The sequence below is a fragment of the Enhydra lutris genome, unplaced genomic scaffold (assembly GCF_002288905.1).
Source record: "Enhydra lutris kenyoni isolate GAN:26980312 unplaced genomic scaffold, ASM228890v2 scaffoldscaffold5, whole genome shotgun sequence".
NCBI classification, from domain to species: Eukaryota; Metazoa; Chordata; class Mammalia; order Carnivora; family Mustelidae; genus Enhydra; species Enhydra lutris.
This window is the reverse complement of record NW_019154089.1, coordinates 6,151,146-6,176,172: the sequence shown is the minus strand read 5'-3', so window position 1 is coordinate 6,176,172 and position 25,027 is coordinate 6,151,146. Positions and strand designations below refer to the sequence as shown.

Sequence of the window (25,027 nt, the reverse complement as noted above, 5' to 3'; positions counted from 1 at the left end):
TTGCCTCTTCCCTCACTGTACATAGCCTGATTCCAAAGAAAACGGGCTGTTCCTATACCCGTACACCCCTCAACAAAAGCCTTTAGTTCCTAGTTTAGCCACTGGCTTCTCAGAATCCAAAGAACATATATTCTAGTATAGTGTTGCAAGAAGTCTTGAGAGAAAGAAAAGGACTATTGTAGTGTTAAAAATATTTTTGTATTGTTAATGCATCATCCAACAAAAACTTTTTTAACATGAGAATAAAGATACTTTTTACTGGGTTTCTCTTTCAAAACTTGACACTAAGGAATAAGCTGTTTCAGTAATAGAGCATGACACACTTTTTTTACCCACAGCCATAAAACTTGGAGCTTATTCTCTATCGTGGGACACACATTCTCAAGACTTTCAATCTACAGAAACCAGTGATTACTTTCCTTACCTCCCCTACTGGAGGCTCAGGCCCTGCCCCAACCACAAGAGCTAATAAGCTGCTTCTACATGTAAACTCCCCAATCTTCGGACTTCACAAGTGATGCAAGCAAAGGCCACCCTGCATATGGGAATGGGCTGTGAACTGCCACCACAGACCCACACAACCACTAGGCTCCATCTTCCCCTCCCATCTTCCTTCCGCAGAGAGAAAAGACCCAACATTCCATGAGCACACATCCTATTTTGAGGCAAACCGGAGTCTCTCCAAGCTGGTATCAGAAAACTTGAAAGAGCATTTCAATAGCACCCTTTCCTCCCAAAAGCTAATTAGGTACTTTAAGTATCTTCCTATTTTTATACAAAACCTCTCCAGTTTGATAAATCTACAGCCTACTTTTTAACAGCAGTTTCCATCATGTTTAAGAATACAGTTAACTCCTCAAACCCATCATGAACATAAAAGGTGTAAAAGCCACTTCAATAGGTCACTCCAACATCAGATTAAAAGGCTGGGCAAGAAGAATATCCCAACAGTCAGCCAGTGGGTCACCATCATGCACTGTGATTTTCATGGCGTTCTATTTTTGAGATTTTATGTTTAAAAATATTTATAAATAAAGTCATCTTCCAGAGTACTGTCTAAAGTAGGCCACTGGAAGTTGTAATCCCAGACTTGCTTTTCTTCTGGAAGGGTGCAAGAGGAGACCATTCTCTTGACATCTGTCCCATTTTAAGAATTCCACTCTGGCTACTGGCCTGCTTGTTTCAAAAACATTTTAAGGCTTATGCAAGACTGGGTTGGCTGCATCTGATCTGATGTCTTATTTAGAGCACATTGGGTACAGGAACAATGCACCCTTTGTGAATGTGAGGGGAAAGAGGAAGGCTCTGGCAACTTGGTTAAAATCAAACCAGCCTCTTAAAAAAAGTAACTTCAAAGAGGAAACTCAAATCCTCCCAGATCACACCAGCACATTCCTGAGGCCACAGGTGACTTGAGAGTGCAGCCCTAAATACAATTTCAAATAGCACACCAGTCCCACCTCACTGCAAGCCAGGAACGAGCCCCGTCTCTGAGCTCTCCCAAGACAAGATACCACAACTTCCCTTACAAATTCCCAGAAAACAGGCAAACCGGCTCGGCAGTTGCCAAAGCTGCCGCACCTGTGCTCAGAAAATCTGCTGCGGGCTCAGCATGGCAAGCTGGTGAGGCCTGCCCAGGTCTCTCAACTGGAATATGTTTTCCCTTTTTATATAGGAAGCCCTGTGGCTAGACTCTTCTGGCTTTAACTACCTTTTGAATGTCCCGAAAGCACTCCTTCCTGCCCAGCTCTGAGTGTACTCTAAGTCTGGCTAGAAAGGCCACAAGTGCATGGAAACAGACTTGATTCTTTACATTGTTCCAAAGAAGAAATGAAATCGGTTCCTCCATGCATTTCTAGAAAAACAGCCTAGAAAGGGCAAGGGTAACAAAGACCTGTCAGGCCTATATATCAAAGTAGAAGATTTGAGACCAAGAACAATTCCTTATTAAAAAAAAAAAAAAAAAAAAAAAAAAAAAATGCTGACTGGCTTTTCTTTGACGTTAGAAAGGCTGCTTTATCATGACTTTCTCAGCTCTACCCAGAACTTTGAGTTCACCACCAGTCCCTGAAAGAAAGCAGACCACCCAAAACAGACCCTGGTTCCTCCTAGGCTCCATCAATGCCAACTATTCCAATCACCTCTGTCCCAGAAACTCTACTTCAGGCTCTCGGACTCTCTACTGGCACCGAGCAACTAATGGACCTTTGTTGGCCTCTTTGTCCACAAAGGGCCAGAAGGGTCTGAGAAGGGCGGGTGGGGATATTCCCACAGTCAGAGGCTAGAATAAAAGCCAGGTCAGGTCAGGAGAGATTTCAAAGGTAAGGATAATGTGTGATTAGGCAGAGAAGTAACTGGAAAAAGCAAATTCTGTCCTAGGGGTAGGAAATGTCTCATCTCTTAGCAGTTCTCAGGAGTTCAGTCACACAGGGTAAGGGGTATTTCATCAGCTAAAAATCATATAGAAAATTGTTACTAGTTCAAGCTGATACTTCTTTCAAGTTCACTTGGGGTTTTGGACCAGATCTTCCTTTTCCATTCAGGTGTTCCTAACTATCTAAAGGCTTGTTCTTTTAAAGCATGTGCAGTCAATTTGGGGGTGGGCGGTGGGGGGGCGCGGAGATGGTCAGAGGAGGGGAGGAATGGGTAGAGGAAGGGGAGAAATTAGAGGAGGAATTAGGTCAAAGGAACAAAGGAAACCAAGCAAGCAAGCAAAGGCCACTCTGGAAACTCCTCTTAAATGTAGTTTTTGACAGGGTAGTGCTCTCTGCTCCCACCCATCCTCTAAGCTTCGTGAGATAGAAGTATCTGTAGAGCATTTGAAGCAAGTAAGAGAAGCTGTACAAGAGCATATGCAGCAGGACAAATAAGACTTTGCCCAATACAGGAGGTAAGTATTGACACTGAGAGCACTTTTATGGACTAGGCAGATTCTCAAGAGTGAAAGAGGAGGCAGGCTGGCATACAGATCAGGTGCTCAGTAAATACTTATGAAAATTTCAAGTTAAGCAGTGTCAGAAGGTCGTGAGAACTATACAGTGTACCAAGAAGATACTATTGTAAGCAACTATATTCAATATTCCCGCCACAAAATGCCTCTCGGGATTGCACACACCAGATGTAGCCAACGGTGTAAGACGCCACAAGGCAGCACGTACGTCACCCATGAGTTAGACTATCACTCAAGTCCCACACTGGAAATTCATCAAACGAGAGCTTCCTGACCAACACCTTTATGCCACTGATAAGGTTCATATCCACTGACCGCTCAACAATAAGGACAGTCTATCCTGCTTAGGTGTCCAAATGGCTCGATGCTGGGCCACTGGATATGTTCTAAACTTCTCACATCATTTGTCTTGCTATGCACATCCAGTTCTCTTACTCATTCTGCCTATCAGAGTAATTTTCAACAAGAGTAAACAAAGGCATCAATTAGGACTCCAAATGTAAAACCCCCATCACAATCCTTTAGTACAGTACTAAAAAAATATTTAAGGGAGCACCTGGGTGGCTCAGTCGTTAAGTGTCTGCCCTCAGCTCAGGTCACGATCCCACGATTCTGGGATCGAGCCCCACAACAGGCTCCCCGCTTGGCGGGAAGCCTGCTTCTCCCTCTCCAGCTTCCCAAACTGCTTGTGTTCCTTCCCTCACTGTCTGTCAAGTAAATAAATAAAATATTTTAAAAATACATATATTTTAGTTCAACCACCCAAGAACTATACTGCCTGACATGGGTCTGATCAACATTCTTCCTGGACAGTCACCAAAATTACATCACTAATCCAGCACAATGTCTCTTTTTCCAGCCTATATTCTCCAGCAGACCTGACACCCAACCCTAAGCTGGTAGTTCCAGACTGAGCACTGCTTTCCCCCTCACCTTGGCATCCCTCCATCTCCAACCAAAACCACCAAATTAGTTTCTTCTCATGGAAACTTTCTTAGACCCTTCCAGCCTTAGAGTCCCCATTTGCTCATTCATCTTGTTCTGTTCAGGAACGTTTTTATTATAGCCCCTAATCCCCTCCTGGCAGTATTTAAGTTTTGCCTCCTTAGCTCCACTGAAAGCTCCCAAGAGGAAAACCATGTCTTACACTTCCTACAAAGGAGAAGCCAGGAGCTACACTTTAGAGATTTAGCCATTTCATAGGCTTTCCCTTTACTAACAATCTTTCCCCTTATTCTCTTCTATATTAGCTAGAAATCAGTTTTCATACAAACTAAATAACTGAAGATTATCTTTTTAAAGCACAAGCAACTTCAGAGGAAGACATTTGATTCTTTCCCATTTAAATACACAGGGAGCGGGGCGCCTGGGTGGCTCAGTGGGTTAAGCCTCTGCCTTCGGCTCAGGTCATGATCCCAGGGTCCTGGGATCGAGCCCCACATCGGGCTCTCTGCTCAGCAGGGAGCCTGCTTCCCTTCCTCTCTCTCTGCCTGCCTCTCTGCGTAATTGTGATCTCTGTCAAATAAATAAATAAAATCTTTAAATACACACACACACACACACACACACACACACACACACACACACTTAGGAAGCTTTAAAAAAAAAAAAAAGATCTGAAACATCTTCAAGTGGGAAGTGGTGGCAGAAGTTAAGCTTCCAAATATAAAAGCTTCTTTGGCCACAGACAGAGTGAACAATGCTCAGATCAAGAGGTCTGCTGCTCTCTCAGTTCTTAACTTGTGGAAGTTACTTCCTATCCCTGTATAAATCACCCTGTTAAGAGTCTAGGAAACCTATCTAATTTCTTAATTTCCCTTGGATCAGCAAACTAGAACTGGCTCATTTTTAAGTCAACTAAGAGATCAGGGTGTCTGTGTGGCTCAGTCAGTTAAGGGTCCGTCTTCGGCTCAGAGTCCTGGGATCAAGCCCCATGCTGGACTCCCTATGTGGATTTTGCTTCTCCTTCTGCCCCTCATTCTGTTCTCATGCTCTCTCTCTCCCTCAAATAAATGGGTAAAATCTTTAAAAAAAAAAAAAAAAAGGTACACTAAGAGATCATGTGGTTTGGAATATCTGCCTGCCCTGAGTCACATGCTCATAGGACTTACTCTCCTTCTTCTCCAACTAGCTCCAGTCTAAACTCAGCATCACCATTACTTCATGTTACTGGGTTGCAGTCCTAATCGTCCCACCAAATTACAGTGAAGAGCTTGTTTAATTCCAGCAGCTGGTATGTTCCCACAGATGCAGAATCAACAGATCACAGCTGCAGTGCTGCTCAGGAATCTTTACCTTATTGGGATGACTTTGTGGATCTTTGGAAAAATATAAAAGTTGCAAAGCAATACCCACCTTGTGTATTAAAGGTAGATTTATAAAGGCAAGCTAATAAAATATATAATAGCATTCAGATGACATAACTTGGTTCTACAATGTAGGAATTATCAGAATCTGTTTGAGGGGGCATATCCTTAATCCATGACAATGTCAGGGAAAGACTAATAAGCTAGTATTCAGAAGGAGTTTGGTTTCCTCTCAATTATAAGTGACATAGTCCATGAAAAGCTGAGAAGCCAAAGAACTTGGACAGGAGTCACACAGGAGTCTTCACCACCAACAGCACCACTCTGCACATAACCACCAATTTCAACTTACCACAGGCCAGGTAGGCACTAAGAGGCAGAAACAGGAGTCCAGCCTCACAGTATGACTTCATGCCACAGTCTTAGTTCAGAACAGCTGGGAAGTGATCGGGTAGGAAAGAGTGTATCTCTGGAGATAGGTTTGGCTACTGCGGATAATGGGAAAAAGCCACTTGTTTTCCCTGGGAAAGGTGAGGGCCTAGAAAACTCTTGCTCGACTTATTAAAGAAATAGTGAGCAACCAGCAGGCGAGAGCAAACAGGGAAGGCAGCATGTGGCAGCCAGCCTAAAGGGCCCCTGAACACCCTACTTATGACTGATGTGGGCACATAACACCCAAAAATGGCCTGTTTTCTTATGTGAGCGGTTAGATATTTACCAAACCTGAGAGTTCAAGATTATCACGATTTTTTTTTTTTAAAGATTTTATTTATTTATTTATTTGACAGAGATCACAAGTAGGCAGAGGGGGAGGCAGGCTCCCCGCTGAGCAGAGAGCCTGATGATGAGAGATCATGACCTGAGCCAAAGGCAGAGGCTTTAACCCACTGAGCCACCCAGACGCCCCATCAGGATGTTTTTTTTTAAAGCCTAAGGCCACAGTCTACAGAAAATCAGGAAGGGAACAAAAATCTTAACTACCATATTGTCTGTCCACTCAGTCTTACCTATTCAAAAAAAATCCCAGTGTCCTTTAAATATGGGTAGTGCCATTATTTAGTCCTGTAATCCCAACCATCCTTGGGGGTTATACAGATTGAGAATAGAGAATAAGCTTTTGTTTCCTGGAAGCCGTTGTCTCCTTTCCAAACTAGACAAGTCATGTGTTAATGATCCTGAACTTTCAGTTAAGAGTTATATTTTTCATCATGCTAGCTAGAGATTTTGCTGGGGGTGGTTACACTCTGTGCAAGAACTGACCCTTATGGTGGTAATTAACAGGTGAGATACTCCAACTAGATCTGAATTCTGCTACCTTCCCAAGTGAACCCAGGACAACGGAAAACAAGCTTAATTCCTGAGAATAAATGGAATGAGGAATCCAGAAGAAGTCATAAGGGCTGGCAAACTTTTCCTCTCAAAGGCCAGGGAGTAAACATTTTAGGCTTGTTGGTCAAATTCAGTCTCCTATATTGAGTTTTTAATAATCCTTTAAAAACATAAAACCAAAACAAAGACTGCAAAAATAAGTTGTGGGCTAGATTTCATCCACACATGGGCTGTAATTTGCAATCTCTGGTAAAGACAACAAATAGGAATTCATCTGAGACAGCATATGGGACTTTATTAAGTCAGATACAGATTCGGGGCAAACGAGAAATGAACTATAAAGGCAAACTACTATCAGCAAATAATCTGAGCCAAAAGAGCTCACAGTAAACATGAAGAGAATGCAGTAAGACTACATGTGAATACAGATGATGCTAAATGGGAAAGCAAGAAAAAAGGGAACACAAGGAGGAAAGAAAGGGACATAACAATTTGTAAGCCATCTCAAACACCAGGACAACTTTGTTCTACTGTAAACGGACAGTGCAGTTCTGTACAGCCACACACACCAGTTAATTAAGAACTGAAGCACTGGTTCCAATGAACCAGATCATGACAATCAGGAGAGACACGAGTCTATCAGAACCCAGCTGCTAGGTCAGCAGCCTCCAGCAAGCTAGGACATCAACTTTCTGCAAGCTGTCTCCAGCTACACGACCACACATATACTTAACTCATTTATAAGTGAAGAGACACAGTTAAGTACAAAAAAGCAAACCATTTGCCACCTACTACATAACTTATTTTTTATTGAAAGTATCTTGCATTCGTGATGGATGCTTTCTAGGTTTTTCCAGACACTTTAACGTTAAAGGTTAAATTATTTTTTTTACATGCAAGTAGTGTGAAGTTTACCCCACATGGGATCACTGATTATAAAAAGATGACACACCGCATGGGTTATTTGTCTTTTTTAATCGAAAAGCTAACAGACTGGCTAGTTACATTTCCCCCCGAACCACAAATTTAGTAGTAACTCGGTCTCTAGCCAACATATTCAAAGCTGAGAATTAAAAATGCAAAAACAAGTCCTTAGATCCAATTAAGGGAGCCCTGCTACATACAGGCTAATCAATACCAGTGGTACTCCTTGACTCCAGGAAGCTGGAAGACACCCTAATAATCCCACTCAAAACATTTACCTCAAGTAGCATTTTTCCAGTTTCCAACTCATGAATAAAGATAATACGTTGTTAATTCTATTTCAGAAAACTTTTTTCAACTTGTTTTATTTACAATGCCAACTTTTAAAAGGTCATTAAACTAAAGTTAACTAGACAATAAACTAGGCAGAAATCACTTTACAAAGAGAGGGAAAGCCCAAAATGCCACCTTCTACAGAGAACTCACAGTTCAGGTTTATTTAGAGCAAAGAAAAAAAACTTTTGATCGTACTAGAAGAAACTCAGCCATAAGTTTGGAATCTGTACTCAAACTACACATGCAAGGAGGACAATATTCTGCTTAAACAACTGATTTGCTGCTGCCATTTGTCTACTGTTTGTCTAATATTAACAATTATAAACAGAGCAGTGCAACTAGTATTTGGAACAATCCTTACAGTGTTACAGTGTCAGGCATAACATTTCACTTCTCTTCACACCACTGGTTCTCTTTGCGTACCTAGAAGAGACAGATATAAGGAAGTACCTTAAGTAGTCTTAAGACTACTACCTAATGATTCATTAACAGCCTGTGAGGAGGGTCACAAAGGGACAGATGGAAAACTAGAAAAATATCCAGTTACGAGTACACCTCCTTACCCTTCTTCGCCTCCCTAGGTTTTTATTCTGCCCTGCTGAACTTATCAAAAAAGCAAAGGCAATGGGCAATTAAAAGTTTCAGACACCAGAGCTAACAGCAAATTCAAATACTTCATTCACATTATTTCAGTTTGTAGCTGTGTCAACACTGTGATTCATTTCTTCTCCCATTCACAAGTCTTAGCTTTCAAGTATCCTGGCAGAACACCCACAGGGGTTGCTATTCTGAAGTCACACAGTTATGGGTTACCTTTAAGGTCCCAGGTGCCCAAACCAGGAACTGTGAAGGAGGAAATACCAAAGAGCCCTTATGGTTGAAAACTAATTGTTCTTATGATTATACAAGAGCAGTAGCATATAAGTGGTTAGACTCAAAGACAGGCCAGTCTCTCAACAAGAGTATTTTTATGACAAAGAAAGTACCTATTACCATCCTTCAAATCAAGTCTCCTTGATAGAGACACATCTTCTCCAGGCAAGTTTTGAGTTTTGTTTTGTTTTTTTAAAGCATGTGATCAGAAACAAGCCGTGAGCAACCTACCTGGGCTTCCTCTTCTTCAGTAAAGTCATTTTTGATATTGAAGGTCTTGCGGATCTCCTCCGGAGTTTTCCCCTTGATCATATTGGCAACAGTCTTGCATGTTACATCAAGCAAACCTTTGATGTCTAAGTAGTTCGCAGCCTGGAAGTGATTGTTTTCATTAAAGTATATTACATTAAAGTATATGTGATGTTTTAAACTAAATATGGATTGTAAATCCATACCTAATTAAACTAAAAATACTAGTTAAGTTTATGAAATTAACGGGAAAATCAGCTTCTTCTGTGAAATATTTTCATACATCCCCTTCATTACACCTTCTATAATAGGGAGTCCTGCTGCTGCCTTAAGCAAACCACACTACCTTAAATGGTGAAGAATGGCCACTACTTGTGGGTGTGTTCGTGTGTTCTCATGGGCACACAAGCACCACATGGCAAATCTTGACAAAAATATTTAAAGAGGCAGAAGCAGTAAAAGCATTGCATTTTATTGATCTTCTCAAAGAATAAGCTTTTGGTTTCTTTGGTTTTCTCTGTTTTCTGTTTATATAGATTTCTGCTCTTACCTTTAACATTTCCTTTCTTTGGGTTACATTTCATCTTTGATTAGTTTAAGGTAAAAACTTTGATCACTGATTTGAAACTTTTTTCCTTTCCTTTTTTCTTTAATGAAACTTTTCTTCTTTTCCAATATAGGTGTTTCAGCTACCAACTTCCCTCTGAATACTACTTCTGCTACATCTCACACATTTTCATAAGTTGGGTTTTATTTCCATTCAGATCAAAATACTTTCTGGCATAAAATTTCTAATTCTCTCTTCCAATTTTTCTTTCAATTTCTTCTTTGACTCATAGGTTACTGAGAAGTTACTTAAGTTTTTCCAGATAGCTTTTGCTCATGGACTTCTAATTTAATTTCACTGTGATTGGAAATCACAGTGTGTATGCCTTGAATCCTTTCAAATTTGAGACTTGTTTTTTACCTCGAACATGCCAATCTTAATTGTATACACCTGACAAGGTATTCTGCTGTCAAGAGATTTAATGTTCTATAAATGTCTATCAGAACAAGTTTGTCAATAGTATTATTCAAAACTTCTATATCCTTCCTCATTCTACTTGTTTTATCAATTAAGGAGAGACAGCAGACAGTGGATTTATCTATTTATACTTTGAGTTCTATTAGTTTTTGTTTCACTTTTTGGAAATTCTTTTAGCATTTAGGACTACACTAGCCTCTTAATAATGGACTGATCCCTTTATCATTATGCAATGACCCTCTTTAACCTCAGTGATATTCTTTGCTCTGAAATCTACTTTAAAATAGTCACTGCAGGGGCGCCTGGGTGGCTCAGTGGGTTAAAGCCTCTGCCTTCGGCTCAGGTCATGATCCCAGGGTCCTGGGATTGAGCCCCGCATCGGGCTCTCTGCTCAGCAGGGAGCCTGCTTCCTCCTCTCTCTCTGTCTGCTTCTCTGCCTACTTGTGATCTCTGTCAAATAAATAAATAAAATCTTAAAAAAAAAAAAAAGTCACTGCAGTTTTCTTTTGATTAGTAGTAGCGTAATTTACTCTTCCACCCTGTAAAACTAAGTGTGTCTTTAAAGTGGGTGTTCTGGAGACAGCATAGCTGAATCTTTTTTTTTTAATCCAATGTGATAATCTGTACCCTTGACTTGTTGTGTTTAGACCATTTGCATTTAACATGATTGTTAATATGTGAATTTAAATATATCACTGCATTTGAGTTTAGAGAGAATTAAAGTTCAGTAACAATGAATTTAACAAACTCTGTTACAAGTGATAAGGCTCTGAACTAGAGATATCTTAAAGAATGCATTAAAAACATACCAGAATAAGTTCAAACAGTGTTCCTTGGTCAACTTTCAGGAATTCTTGGTCCCAAACAGGGATATCATCTGTCCGCTTTTCTTTGTTCTCATCATCCTCAGGAGGAGGGGGGTCATCCTTGTGGTGGGTGCACCACTGAATGACCTGGAACAAAGAAAGTTCATTCCTTTGTGGCATTACGTCACAAGGTACTCGTTCCACTACTGGGGCAGAGTTATTCCTACAATGGGCTAAGAGCTAGCTAGAAGCTGACTTGAGTAAGCAAATTACTGGCTGAGCTTGAAAAGCAAAACCAAAGCTTGAGGAATCTTCACAACCCTAGAGGCTAAAAGATCTTAAAAAAAAAACCAGGCAGAGAGATTACTTCGCCACATTAAAAAGCTCCTGCGCAAAAAAATATACATGAAGTCAGACAGGATTATGAGTGGAAAATATGTGCAACATGAATAAGCAGCAATGGATTACCCTCTAGAACATAAATCTTAAAAAATCACTAAAAAGTGGGCACCTGGCTGGCTCAGTCAGCAGAGCACGTGACTCTTGATTTCAGGATCGTGAGTCTGAGCCCGACGTTGCTTGGAAAAAAACCACTACAGGGCACCTGGGTGGCTCAGTGGGTTACAACCTCTGCCTTCGGCTCAGGTCATGATCTCAGGGTCCTGGGATCGAGTCCCACATTGGGCTCTCTGCTCAGCAGGGAGCCTGTTTCCTTCTCTCTCTCTCTGCCTGCCTCTCTGCCTACTTGTGATCTCTCTGTCAAATAAATAAATAAAATCTTAAAAAAAAAAAAAAACACTACAAAAAAAACGGGCTACAGATATGAACAGGCTATTCACAAAGGAAATCTGAATACTCAAACTGGAGAAAATGCTCAGTCTCATTAGATACAAAAATCAACACTCCAGTCAGGTCCTACTTTAGAATGACCCCCCCCCAAATTAAAATTTTGATACTCATCACGGGCAATATTGTAAGGACAACAAGAACTTTTATACTGGAAAGTGTAAAATGGTGTAACACCTTTGAAAAGTAATCTAGCAACTACCTAGTAAAGATGAGGATGTGAATACATTATCACCAACCAATTCTAAATACCATAAGATAACTGAGTATAAGAACAAAGTACTAAACAGGGGCACCTGGGTGGCTCAGTCATTGAGCGTCTGTCTTCAGTTCAGGTTATGATCCCAGAGTCTTGGGATTGAGCCTGCATCAGGCTCCCTGCCCAGGCTCTCCCACTCCCCCTGCTTGTGTTCCCTCTCTCGTCATCTCTCTCTCTGTTACACTTGATCTTAGCCAAAAGGCCGAGAAGCAATCTCTCTCTCTGTTACAAAAAATAAAATCCTGGGGTGCCTGGGTGGCTCAGTGGGTTAAAGCCTCTGACTTCGGCTCAGGTCATGATCCCAGGGTCCTGGGATCGAGCCCCGTATCGGGCTCTCTGCTCGGTGGGGAGCCTGCTTCCCCCTCTCTCTCCCTCTGCCTGCCTCTCTGCCTACTTGTGATCTCTGTCAAATAAATAAACAAAATCTTAAAAAAAAAAAAAATCTTAAAAAAAAGTTAAAAAAAAAAAAAAAAGAACAAAGAGGTAAACATATATCAAGTTTCAGGAAGCAGGTTAGACCACATGTGCCATCATAAAGACCAAAATCAACACTAAAAGTGTTAAGTTGTGGAATCTGGGTGGCAGGGTATTTGCTGTGTAATATCACTTTTTTGTATTAAATTTAGTTCATAGTACATAATATTAGAGAAATAATGAAATAATGCTGAAAAAATGGCAGAGGTGAGAAATAATACTGTTAGGAGGTAAAAAAAGGAAAGAACTATTTCTGGAAGAAAAAACCAAAATACGAGTCTTTATGAAATAAACAGTATCTTTTTAAGAAGTATTCCAGTTGTGTAAAAAAAAAAACAGCAATTAGTATTAGTTTACATAGGCATTAAAAATAACTCTTAAAAGAGTATTAAGAAATTAATGTTGATTATTCTTACTTGAGGGGGTTTCAGGTCCGATAGAGACAAGGATGGGAGATTTTACTGTGTACTTTTACAGTTTTTAGATCATTTAATTATTCAATGCATAAGCTTAAATATGCCTAAGACTTAACAATGCAAACAGATTAAAAAAACTTACTCTCAGAAGAGGCTCTATATCACCCAGCCCATCAACTGACCTTCCGTACTAACTCCTTGCTTATTCATTATGCTCCAGTCAGCACACGTGCCTCCCCACCTTTCCTCAAAAGGTAGAGCATGCTCTTGTCTTGGGGTCACTGCACTTGTTCCCAATGCCCACAATTCTCTTCCTCCACATATTCATCTCTTTATTCAAAGATCAACTTCTCGGGGCGCCTGGGTGGCTCATCAGGTTAAGCCTCTGCCTTCGGCTCAGGTCATGATCTCAGGCTCCTGGGATCTAGCCCTGCATCATGCATTAGGCTCTCTGCTCAGCAGGGAGCCTACTTCTTCCTCTTTCTCTCTGCCTACTTGTGATCTCTATCAAATAAATAAAATCTTCGGGAGAAAAAAAAAAGATCAACTTCTCAGTAAGGCATTTCCTGACCAGTTTATTTTAAAAATTGCTAACTCTCCACCAATCAACCCACTTATAATCCATAGCTTTCCCATCTGACATATTTCTTACATTATACATTTCCCCCAGTTTTAGAATGTTAATTCCCTAAGGGCAAAGATTGTCTCTGGTTCACTGCTATACCTCCAGCACCTAAAAAATACCAGCAACTGAATGACTGCAAACATAAGTCCTTCTAGATGCACTTTACATTAGTATAAAATATAATGTTAATTGCAAGACAAAACCCAGAAGCTCTAACTACATAAAATATAAAGCTTCTAAACCATAAAATACTGTAAAATGACATAAGAGAACACAAAGTGATAGAAATGAGAAATGCTATATAAATGACTCCTATAAAAAGCCCACTAAAGGGGCACCTGGGTGGCTCAGTGGGTTAAGCCTCTGCCTTCAACTCAGGTCATGATCTCAGGGTCCTGGGATAGAGTCCCGCATAGGGCTTTCTGCTCAGCAGGGAGCCTGCTTCCCCCTCTCTCTCTGCCTGCCTCTCTGCCTACTTGTGATGTGTGTGACAAATAAATAAAATCTTAAAAAAAAATTTTTTTTTAATTTAAAATCTTAAAAAAAAAGCCCACTAGACTACAAAATGGATGAACCTTGAAAACATTATGCAAAGTAAAATAAACCAGAAACAAAAAGACAAATATTGTATAATCCCACGTTAGAAGGTAACCTCAACAGTCCAATTCATAGAGACAGAGAACAGAATAGTGGTTACAAGGGGCTGGAGGCAGGGAGTATTGAGGAGTTGTTTAAAGGGTACAGTTTCAGTTTGCAATGATGAAAATTTTCTGGAGACAGTGAGTCATGGTGATTGCACAGCAGTGCAAATGTATTTAATGCCACTGAACTGTCCACGTAAGGAAGTTAAAAATGGTAATTTTTATGTTATGTATTTATAACAATTTTTTAAAAGCCCGTAAAAAAGACATGCAAGGGAAAACAAAGAAGAAAATATAAATGGTCAGTAACATGCGTAAAAAATGTTCAGGCTTAGAGAATCACTTTTTAACCCAGTTCAGGGCAATTAAAAGAACTGATAAGTCAATTATGGTAAGATATGGAAAAATATGCAGCACAGCTGCATCTCACACCAGAGTCAAGAGAAAGTAGAAGATGAAATTGCGTATGGCTAATGACTTTTGAAAATCTCTGAGAAAAGGGCCAAATGGAACCAACCATTCCCATTTCTAAGCCTAGTTAATTTCCTCTGCCTTGTAAAAACTGGGTGCTGTTTCTCCAAATGAGTATCCCATTAAATACCTGGTTCTGTTATGGAGCCATGTGCCCTGGAACACTAAGATTCTATTCAATGTCAAGAGCCTTTTATGCTTAAAACACAAGGTAAGGTGATCAAGGGTGGGGATACCTTTGTTCTCAAGCTTCTTTGAGGCTAGAGCTATCCAGTGGACAAACAAAAAAATTTTTCCTTTTTGCTAAGCACATACAGTCATACTTCAGTAATTTAAATGTTAATCAAAAAGACTACAGAACTACCCCTGAAACAAGTAATACATTATATGTTAATCAAAAAACAACAAAAGACTACAGAACTCAGGGTGACTGGGTGGCACAGTCAGTTTAAGTGTCCGACTCTTGATCTCAGCTCAGGTCTTAATGTCAGGGTGCTAAGTTCAAGCCCCACATTGGGCTCTGCACTGGGGATGGAACCTACTCAAAAAAAAAAAACAAAAAACAAAAAACAAAAAACAAAAAACAAAAACTACACAAATCAAATATTCACAGGGCCTGATTAAATAATTACAACAGACATTTAGAGTCCTAATCCGCAGTATAGGAAGACCGCCCAGATGTTCAATGACAAAAGAAATGTGCATATTCAAGTACACAGTTTGTTGCTTTACCTTTTTTAATATTGCTGCATTAACATTTGGTAGAGGAACTGGATCATCATCTCCTTCATCGTCCATTCCCAAATCTAAGAAAACCAAGAGACTTGTCAGTATTTCCCAATTCTAATATTTACACCAACCAGATATCTCAAACAAGTAACAAACATGAAAAGTATTCTACTTAAAATAGTTTTCTTATGAGCACTTAAAAACTAGCAGTTCCTGATAAGAGGTCCATAAACCACACAAAACTATATAAAGTTGTTTGAGTAGACAAACACAGGATATTACATAAATAGAATCCTTAATTAGGAAGAAAAGTAACAAAGGGACTGAGATGACTAGAAAGCCATGTGGGCTGGAGGCATCAAATCCAGACCATTATCCTTACTTTTTATACCAAAATCTCTAGATGGGCAGCATTTAGAAAAACAGAATAAAAAGCATTTCAAGTAACGGAATCTCAATCTATTAAAACCCGAAGCCCAAATATGTATATATACATACACAACAAATCATGCAGCCACTGACAAAAATAAGGCAGGCAGCTCCATACATACTTGGTATGATTTCAGGATTAAAGCTGTTAAAAGCCAGGTATAAGAAAATGTTATCTGAATAAAAATGGGTATAGACGTATATATTTATTTATTTAAAAAAATATATATATTTTTAAAAGATCTCATTTATTTGACAGAGAGAGCACATGCACAAGCAGGGGGAGCAGGAGAGGGGGAAGCAGACTCCCCGATGAGCAGGGAGCTGGTACATGGGGCTTGATCCCAGGACCCTGGGAACATGACCTGAGGCAAAGGCGGACATTTAACTGACTAAGCCACCCAGGTGCCCCTACGCTTATATATTTAGATTTAAAATATCTCCAGAAGTATACATAACAAATTATTAATATTATGTGTAGGGAAGTTAACAACAATGTGGGTTGAGGGATTCAATTTCAATGTATACCCATTATTCATCATATACATATTATCTATAATTTTGAATCTACAGGTTGTTCTGATAAAAAGCCTAACTTTCAAATTCTCAAAGTGATTGGTTAAGTTCAAAGAAAAAACTTAAAATTAAAATCCCTATTATATAAAGATTCTAAATAAGAGTATTTTTTCACGCCAAATGTGTCTGTCCTCCAGTTTCTACATGACTTAAAAAAGAGCTGCCCACAGTTAATTAGTAGTTAGCAAGTACCAATATTAGAGGCCAAAAGTTACTTCAGCTCTATACTGCTTATAGCTGAGTATCAGTTATGCTGACATGGCCAGTGTTCAGTCAAACCATTTAAATTTTTGATAGGTAACAGGTGTCCTAGGCAGTGGGGAGTCAGCAATGAATATGGAAGGATAGAAAAGAACTGTTACAATTTTAGATAGAACTGCTCAAGATGTCTCACTGACAAGATGATACTGTGTAGTAAAATCCTAAAGGAGAGAGAACACCTAAGCAGTAGAAGTCATAAACACAAAGGCCTTCTGAGAGGACATTCTGGCATGTTCTATTAACACTAAAGCAATCTAGTGTTGCTAGAGCATGGTTAGCAAGGGTGAAAGAACTAGATGAGACCAGTGACAGGAGACCTGACGATAACAGGGTCTCGAACATTTTGGCGACTGTATTGGGAAGAGATGGCAGTGAGGAGCAGAGAAAAGAAGGAAATCAACTATGGGGCTGGCAATAATCCTAGCACAAGATGGTGGCCTATACAGGTTTACAGCTATGGAAGAAGAAATGATCCAATTCTCTATGCATTTTGATGGTAGAGGCAAAAAGATTTGCCAACAGATGGCAAGTACAATGTGAGTAAGGGAAGACTAAGGTTTATGACATGAGGAACTCAATGGATGAAACTGCCACTGGAGTTGCCATTAACTGATATGGGGAAGGCTACCAGAGAACTGTTATTTTGAAGGGCTGGGAATTAAGAACTTAGTTTCCTAAGTCTGAGGTACCTATAAAGACATACAAATAGACCAAGCAGTTAAATATGCCAAGTCTAGGGACGCCTGGGTGGCTCAGTTGGTTGGGTGGCTGCCTTCGGCTCGGGTCATGATCCCAGGGTCCTGGGATCGAGTCCCACATAGGGCTGCTTGCTCAGCAGAGAGTCTGCTTCTCCCTCTGCCTCTGCCCGCCTCTCTGTCTGCCTGTGCTCGCTCGCTCTCTCTCCCTCTGTCCCTGACAAATAAAAAAATAAAATCTTAAAAAATAAATAAATACATACATACATACATACATACATACGCCAAGTCTAAAAATCAAAAGAGGATAGTTTGGGGAACTGATATACAGATAGCTTATAACACTATCAGTCTAAGTGAGATAACCAAGGAAACGAAGGAGAATAAATATAATGAAAAGGTCCAATAATTAAGCCAGTCCTCGGGAACTACAAGCAATAAAGATGAGAAGACAAAAAGCTCAGTAAAGTATCCTGGAAGTGGAATGTAGAAGGGGATGATCAAATGGGGTCAACTGGTCTAGATGAGAAATCAAACAGAAAATGATGCACTTGAGAACATGGAGGCCACTGAGCTTAGCAAGCAGTTTCACTGGAGTGGTAAAGAGCAGAGCAGATTCAAAATTTATCTTATTTTGTTGCAGAGATGGATCACTCATTTAGTCTCCTCCTTTCTACCAATGTTATTCCCTGATCCCATCTCAACCTAGAGTAAAACTATAAAAATGACTGTGTTAATTTGGACTAAGCCCACTTTTGCTTTTCCTGTACTAGTATGAACTATTCTTAATCAGGAAAGAATAAGAAGTTACACTATATAAAATACTTGTGTTTGGGGAATCAAGATAGTACAGGAAATATAATACAGAAGACCAACTGGTTTAGATCCAAACATTATTTGGAAGAAGGCTTATAAGTCATATTAAAAATAAGGGCCTTAGGATCACTTCTCTAGCATTTAAACTAAGGATGCACAAGGTCTTTTCTACTTTTAGACTGAATGCACAAGTATCAACAGTCATGCCTTTAAGCTATTTAGTTTCAAGGACTTCTGAAAGACAACTTTATCTTGATACCACATCCTGGACCTGAACAAATCAGTCAATCCACATGTACCCATGCCAAGATTTTCACTTCTGATTATCCTGTGATTAGGTTTTATTCCTGTTTTCTAAGGCACAAAAAACTCATAATCAGAGATACTGCAGATGCCAAATTCAACTGACTCCAATCCTGAACAGGCTAGAATTCTATATAAGCCACTAGTACTTAAAGCCAATCACCTTTGATGCCCAAAGGCTATGGAAGAAAAGAATCATTTAACTGTTGCTGTCTATCACTCCACTTGCTTCAGTGATCAAAGGGGGCATGGAAAATCTTCAAGGAGCCCTATGTTCTTACACTAGGCAAATGCCTCTTTGAAGCAGCACAGGAGAGATCAGTGTGCCAGACACCAACGAGATGAAATAAAGAGCACTTTCACTGCCAAAGCAAGTATTCAGGCAGCAATTCTGGTATTAGTTTCTACATCTTCTAGATAAAGCCTTATTCACCTGCCTTTAGGGACATCTGGATTGCTTTCACACTCTTTATTAGTGACCATGCCATAGTTCTTCACTCAACAGGTACTTGATGAACAGTGACTGAAGGATATACCAAAGCATTTACAACAAAATAGAAGTCATCTATTTATTTAAGTTACCAGGATACAGAACTCTAAGCACCACAAGATTGGTACTAATTACCAAAAGAGTTACACCTTCGGCTTTTATCAGCAAACATAAGTCACCAGCTTAGAAAATAGAAGACACACACTCTGCAATCTAGCTTCTGCCTCCACCACACCTAATAAATGCCAGTTAAGAAATCCTATTATGAAATTCCAAATGACCCGAGTGCAGTATATGAATGTGATAATCATTCTGATCACCTCAAAATGCCTCCCTCTACCCTTGGCTTCCATAAATCTTACTCCACTGATTCTCCACTTCTGAATTCTACTTGCTTAACACCTGCCTCCCGTCCCAATATAGCTGACCGCCAACCTCATTTACTCCCATAAATACTCCTATAATCCACCACACAGTCTATGTATCTCCAGAAGTCCACAGCTCAGAGGCCAAGATCCACATACTACTCAACTGCCTAGTAGACTGATACAAAAATCTTCTGGGAAGTGGGAGGGCGGACGGAACATACCTGACATGGTCACCTCAAAGTCACTTTCCATTTCTCTCAAAACCATTCTTGAGTTTTACCAACTACAGAATCACAATCTCATTCCACACCAATAAACCCCAACTAAAAACCTCAACTCTCCTTTTCGCTAACACAGCTTGTCCACTTTACTTCAAAATAATCTCCCAAAACATTCTAATTTTACTAGATTTGAAAGTACCATCTCACTAGTACTATCCACTGTAGTTTCTCCATAAGCTTGAAAAATAACATCAGCCAAGATGGAATCCAGCACCCCTTGGCACACTACACTAATACACTAATTACACTAATTACATGTGACAGCCTGCCTTGTTTGGTGTCTTTCTCCCTTTCTAGTTTAAAAATTCTTCAAGAACAAAGACTATTTCACACTTACCTTCCTTTGACCCCCATAGCTAGTGCTTCACAGGTAACTTTTCTCTTAAGCATAAGCTACATGAAAACCTTTGATATCTGAATACTAAAGAGAAGTCTTATTAGTTTTTTTTCCACCAATGCTAGAAATCAAATTGTAATGTCTCCATATACTATTAATGTCTACCATTCCACTGGTTAATATTAACTTTAACTAAAGTTTCAAAATGTTTCAGGACCTGTTTTCTATCTTTACCTCTTCAATGTGCTGTGTATATGCTTTGTAGCAGTTTCAGAGGAATGACAAAATGGACAAAATGGAAAACTTGGTTAAAAAAAAAAAAAAAGACATCTCAGTTTACCATCTACTCAGCTTACTTCTCTGTTGAAACAAAGTACTGTATTTAGATACCATACAGGAAGGTATCTCTTTTTCAGAGACTTTTTTCTCATTAGAAACTGTGAATCCAAATTCACTTGAAACAGAATTGGGCCATTGTCTGATGCTTGGAAATCACTTCAATATTAGCTTATGGTCTTCCCTAGATGAAAAAAATCCATTATTTCAGACAATGCAGAAAGGATGTCCTGTATCAGAAAGATGCAGTTAATTCTTTAATTTAAAAAATGTAAACTTGACTCCTTCATACTTTTGAGGATTTAATGACAAATTGAGCCATGTATAAATTCAATGTTCACAGGTTATCTCCAACTAAATATTACTTCCTCTTTCCCTGGCCAAATCTTCTAATAAACTTACCTTCCAACATGGTCTTGATAGTCACAGACTGTTTGGCGATTTCAACATCAACTTCAAATATCTCTCCATCGGAACTCTGCAACTTAATTGAAGGCATCTAAAAAAAAGTATTATATTGAATTTGAAATTTAAGAGAGATTTGTTTCATACATTTCATCAACTAGTCTGTTTTTAGAAATTATGTATAAGGGGCGCCTGGGTGGCTCAGTGGGTTAAAGCCTCTGCCTTCGACTCAGGTCATGATCCCAGGGTCCTGGGATCGAGCCCCGAGTTGGGCTCTCTGCTCAGCAGGGAGCCTGCTTCCCCCTTTCTCTCTGCCTGCCTTTCTGCCTACTTGTGATCTCTGTCAAATAAATAATTAAAATCTTTAAAAAAAAATAAAGAAAAGAAATTATGTATAAAATCCTAAGGCCATGTAGTTATCTATATAACCCTGTAAAACACTGCAAGTGGTTATTCACAGGCCAGCACAGAAGTGTTGCTATCAATTTTTTCCAAGTATAGCTCCTAGGAACACAAGTTTTTAAGGCTTGCCCTACTGAACTTACTACTGATACAAATTTAAGAGTTACATTCTACATTTTTTTTACATTCTATATTTTTAATGCAAAATATATTTAAAATAAACTTATTTAGTCTGTGCCTGCATTTTTTAAAAAATTTATTTATTTTCGGGGCACCTGGGTGGCTCAGTGGGTTAAGCCGCTGCCTTCGGCCTGGGTCATGATCTCAGGGTCATGGGATCGAGCCCCACGTGGGGCTCTCTGTTCAGCAGGGAGCCTGCTTCCCTCTCTCTCTCTGCCTGCCTCTCTGTCTACTTGTGATCTCTCTCTGTCAAATAAATAAATAAAATCTTTAAAAAAAATTTTATTTATTTTAAAGAGAGCAGGAGAGGAACAATGCATGTGTGCACATACCCACATGAGGGAGGGACAGAGGGAGCAAGAATCTTAAGCAGACTCTGTGCTGAGCATGGAACCCCACATGGGGCTCAATCCCATCACCCTGAGATCATGACTGGAGCCAAAAACAAAACCTGGAGACTTAACCGACTGCATCACCCAGGGACCCCTTTGCCTGTCTTTCTGTTGTCACTGAATACGGACTATTCTCATCTTTATAGTTAGCTGCCACAATCAACCTGCAAACCAGAGGGTGGTCAGTCCAAAATAAACAAAGTTACCAAATAAAATACAAACTTTCCAATAGTGAGACTTACCATTGAAAAATGAGTTGTGATCCAAAGAGAGTATGAGATTCTTGTTTTATGTTTGCATCAATGTAAAATATACAAAATAATAATATCTTTAAGAATAAATCTAATCTGCTAAACCAAATAAGGTACTTAAATTTAACAGGCCTTTTTATCTTTCATTACTGACTGTCCAGGTGTCCAAGTTTTTCTGCTAAAATCCTCATAGAAATTACCTGTTACTTGCTTCAAAAATGTATTTATTAACTCAGATTAATTGTGAATCATTGGGAAAAAGATACCTCTTAGATAAAAATTAGCTAAGCAATTAACTACAAAGGACTTAAGTTCTAGCAAAAACTAAAACAAAACAAAACAAAAACCTATTCTTTACAATTTAAAGTTCTAAGCAATCTATTTTCAGATTCTTGAGGGAAGAAAGAAGGGCAGCAATACCTGATACTTACTTCATAATCCCTTCAAATATCAAATACAGATTTTAAAAGGACCGTGCTTCTCAGGTATTCATAATCCTGCAATGTCACTATTAAGACTGTAGAATTTGGCATTTAAAACATTCCCTACACCTATTTTAGGATCAAAGCCTCCATTAAATCAGTTAAAATATTCATTTGGCTTTTCTTAGACAATTATTTCCATCTCCCAAATAAGCTGTTAGAGAAAGGAAGCAAAAAGGTAAAACTATGTTTTAAAATCAGCCACTGATATATCCTGCTCTCACTCATCCATGGTTGAAGAGAATCAGATTTCACTTTTCAGTTCACAAATATGTCTGTTCCTCCATGTTGCTTAGTGCTTGCCAATAATGCAGTTGTCCTATTCAATAGAGAAGGGCCCAGAGCATAGGACCTTCCCTGTGACAAGGCAATAACAAAAGATACCCCCCAAAGAAATATTTTAACGTGAACCCAATTTTTAATTACAAAACATTCTATACTCTTTTTATATTCCATAGTACTGGAATGAACACTGAAGAAAGACAAGTCTGGCAATACAGTTGATAAAATTTTAAGCACGATGACCATTTCATATTTATTTCAAATAACTCTTGGTAAATAACCAGATCTGCTTAGTCATAGTCAAATTTCTGTATTAGGTTACTCTTAAGGGAGCTGAGATCTTATTAAATAAGCAGGCAGCAATGGATTAATCTGTAATCGAATGTATTTTGTGATCCCCAACTTAACACTCAAAGAGAAACTTTTTTTAATGTCATAGAGCTAGAATTCAACTCAAAACTGTATTGATAACAGACGAGATCTTGAATTGACATGCTTGCAAGACAATTCCTAAAGTTCCTTATCTGGAAAATCAATCACCCTCCGTGAATGGCATGAGGTAGATTCTATCAACAACGTAAAGAAAACACCTGTGTTTTCAGTGACCCGAATTCTGACACCTTTTGAAAGCTGAATGGACAAATATGCACTGCTCTGTGACACAGATACACTCTATTGTGAGGCTCTGATGAAAAACCCAAACCCGAACCCAAAACCCAAACCTGAGACCCTTGTCCAAGTCAACCTCCAATTCTTGTAAAACTTAAAGTGTCTGGCTTTGAAAGAATTGGGCCGTCTAAAAGTCACACCACTATGATGAGAACATCTGCTATTTCAACAGTTGTTTCACCAACTCCAGGCTATGGCAAAATAATGGAGAAAAATATTCTGAAGGAGCAAGCAGTCTGCTGGGCAAACGTGCAGCCCAAGCACCGGTGACTAGTAACGCCAGATAAAAGGAAGAGAAAGGACGCGAGCGGAAAATCCAGCGCTCCCAGACTCCCACCGCCACGCTCCTTCCAGACACCAAAACAACAAACGCACGCCCACGCCAGCCTAGGGGCCTCCACTCAAAGCCCCGCCGCCACCCCCACCCTGGGTCCCGGAGGCCGGCAGGCTCACGGCCAAAGGAGGCTCCCGGCCGCCGCCTGGGCCTTGAAGCCGAGCTCCCCGCAGGCGGACACTCGCCCCGTGCGAGGAAGGACCAATCCCGGGCCCGTCTCGCACCTTCTCCCGCTCGCCCACCAGCCCCTACGCCCACGAGGCGCTATGAGGACGCGCGGCTAGGAGAGGGGCTTGCCGCCACCTCCCGAGAACAGGGTGGGCGACGGGTTCCACTGGGCCTTAGAGAGGCCAGGCCCAGTGCTTCCCGCCTCCGGCAGGCCCAAGCCTCACCGTGCGGCCACCCAGCTCGCCAATCTACGGCGCCCCCGCCCCTTCCCGCTCGGTCGGCGGCCACTCACGGTGCTCGGTCTCAGGCCGACTGCGGGTCGGAGGCTGATAAAAACACAGCGACCTCGGGAACGTGAGGAGAAAAGAGGAGGAGAACAAGGCCACTACGGCGGCGCGGCGCGGCGTCGGCCTTTATAAGAGCGGGCGCAGGAGCGGAGGACCCCGGCGCCCGTGGCGTCACAGAGTGGTGGGGCTGGCCGCCGAGATCGCCTGACGCAGGCAGAGGACGGCGGGGCGGGCAGGCGGCGGGCGCGACGGCGCGGGGGCGGGGCTTCGTTCTCACACGGCCCCCCGCACCCCCGCCCCACCCCACCCCACGGCACTCCCGCAAGCGCGGCTCGCTCCTGAAAGCAGGAACGCGGGGCTGACTGGGGCACTCTGCAGCCTGCAAGGGTCCTTCAGGCAGGGGCTGGCCTAAGCCGAATTAAAGACCCCAGTCCTGAAAAGCCTAGAAACTGCGAGTGGGTGTGTGGCGCGGAGGGCTTCGTGTTGAGGAGGGTGACTCCCCTTTCGTGATGGGGTGTGGGAACCCGGAGGAAAAATGGCAGATGGGCGATGGCAGTCACCGCTCTGGGATTCCTCTTAGGGTCTCAGTGATATCCCCTGGATCTGGCATGCGTTATAGCTCACTCTCCACAATGACCCATGAGGGGCAGTGTGTTGCCCTTTCCCAGCCTTTTTTTTATAAAAAGATTTTACTTATTGGGACGCCTGGGTGGCTCAGTTGGTTGGACGACTGCCTTCGGCTCAGGTCATGATCCCGGGGTCCTGGGATCGAGTCCCACATCGGGCTCCCGGCTCCATGGGGAGTCTGCTTCTCCCTCTGACCTTCTCCTCGCTCATGCTCTCTCTCACTGTCTCTCTCTCAAATAAATAAATAAAATCTTAAAAAAAAAAAAAAAAAGATTTTACTTATTTATTTGACAGAGAGAGGGCGCACAAGTAGGCAGAAAGGCAGGCCAGCAGGCTCCCCGCTGAGCAGAGAGCGGGGGGCGGGGGCGGGGGGTGTGGGCTTGATCCCAGGACTCTGG

At 40.9% G+C, this 25,027-nt stretch overlaps 1 protein-coding gene across 4 annotated transcripts; it reads right to left on the bottom strand.

Annotated features, from left to right (window-relative positions):
* Positions 1-6,860: 6,860 nt before the first annotated feature.
* LOC111141245 (S-phase kinase associated protein 1) lies at positions 6,861-24,141 on the bottom strand. 4 transcript variants are annotated; one of them, XM_022493675.1, is made up of 6 exons: positions 24,008-24,141; positions 20,553-20,649; positions 15,262-15,335; positions 10,801-10,944; positions 8,950-9,090; positions 6,861-8,268 (listed from the first exon to the last, which is right to left on the bottom strand). In XM_022493675.1, exons 2-6 carry the CDS (start codon positions 20,647-20,649, stop codon positions 8,233-8,235), a joined length of 492 nt encoding a protein of 163 aa, XP_022349383.1. In that variant the 5' UTR covers positions 24,008-24,141; the 3' UTR covers positions 6,861-8,232. The 4 variants fall into 4 exon arrangements, with proteins under 4 accessions (XP_022349383.1, XP_022349386.1, XP_022349384.1 ...); XM_022493678.1 differs by having other exon boundaries at positions 20,553-20,634; positions 24,008-24,121; XM_022493676.1 differs by lacking the exon at positions 24,008-24,141 and adding an exon at positions 23,267-23,405.
* Between the last annotated feature and the right edge of the window lie 886 nt (positions 24,142-25,027).

What these genes read in the sequence shown, in the direction of transcription:
- LOC111141245 (XM_022493674.1), bottom strand. Translation starts at nt 20,649, where the DNA reads ATGCCTTCAATTAAGTTGCAGAGTTCCGATGGAGAGATATTTGAAGTT. An exon ending in ATGCAGCAATATTAAAAAAG is followed by an intron (nt 10,945 to 15,261) that starts GTAAAGCAACAA and finishes TCTTTGTTCCAG; the next exon opens with GTCATTCAGTGGTGCACCCA. An exon ending in CACTGTTTGAACTTATTCTG is followed by an intron (nt 9,091 to 10,800) that starts GTATGTTTTTAA and finishes AATCACTTCCAG; the next exon opens with GCTGCGAACTACTTAGACAT.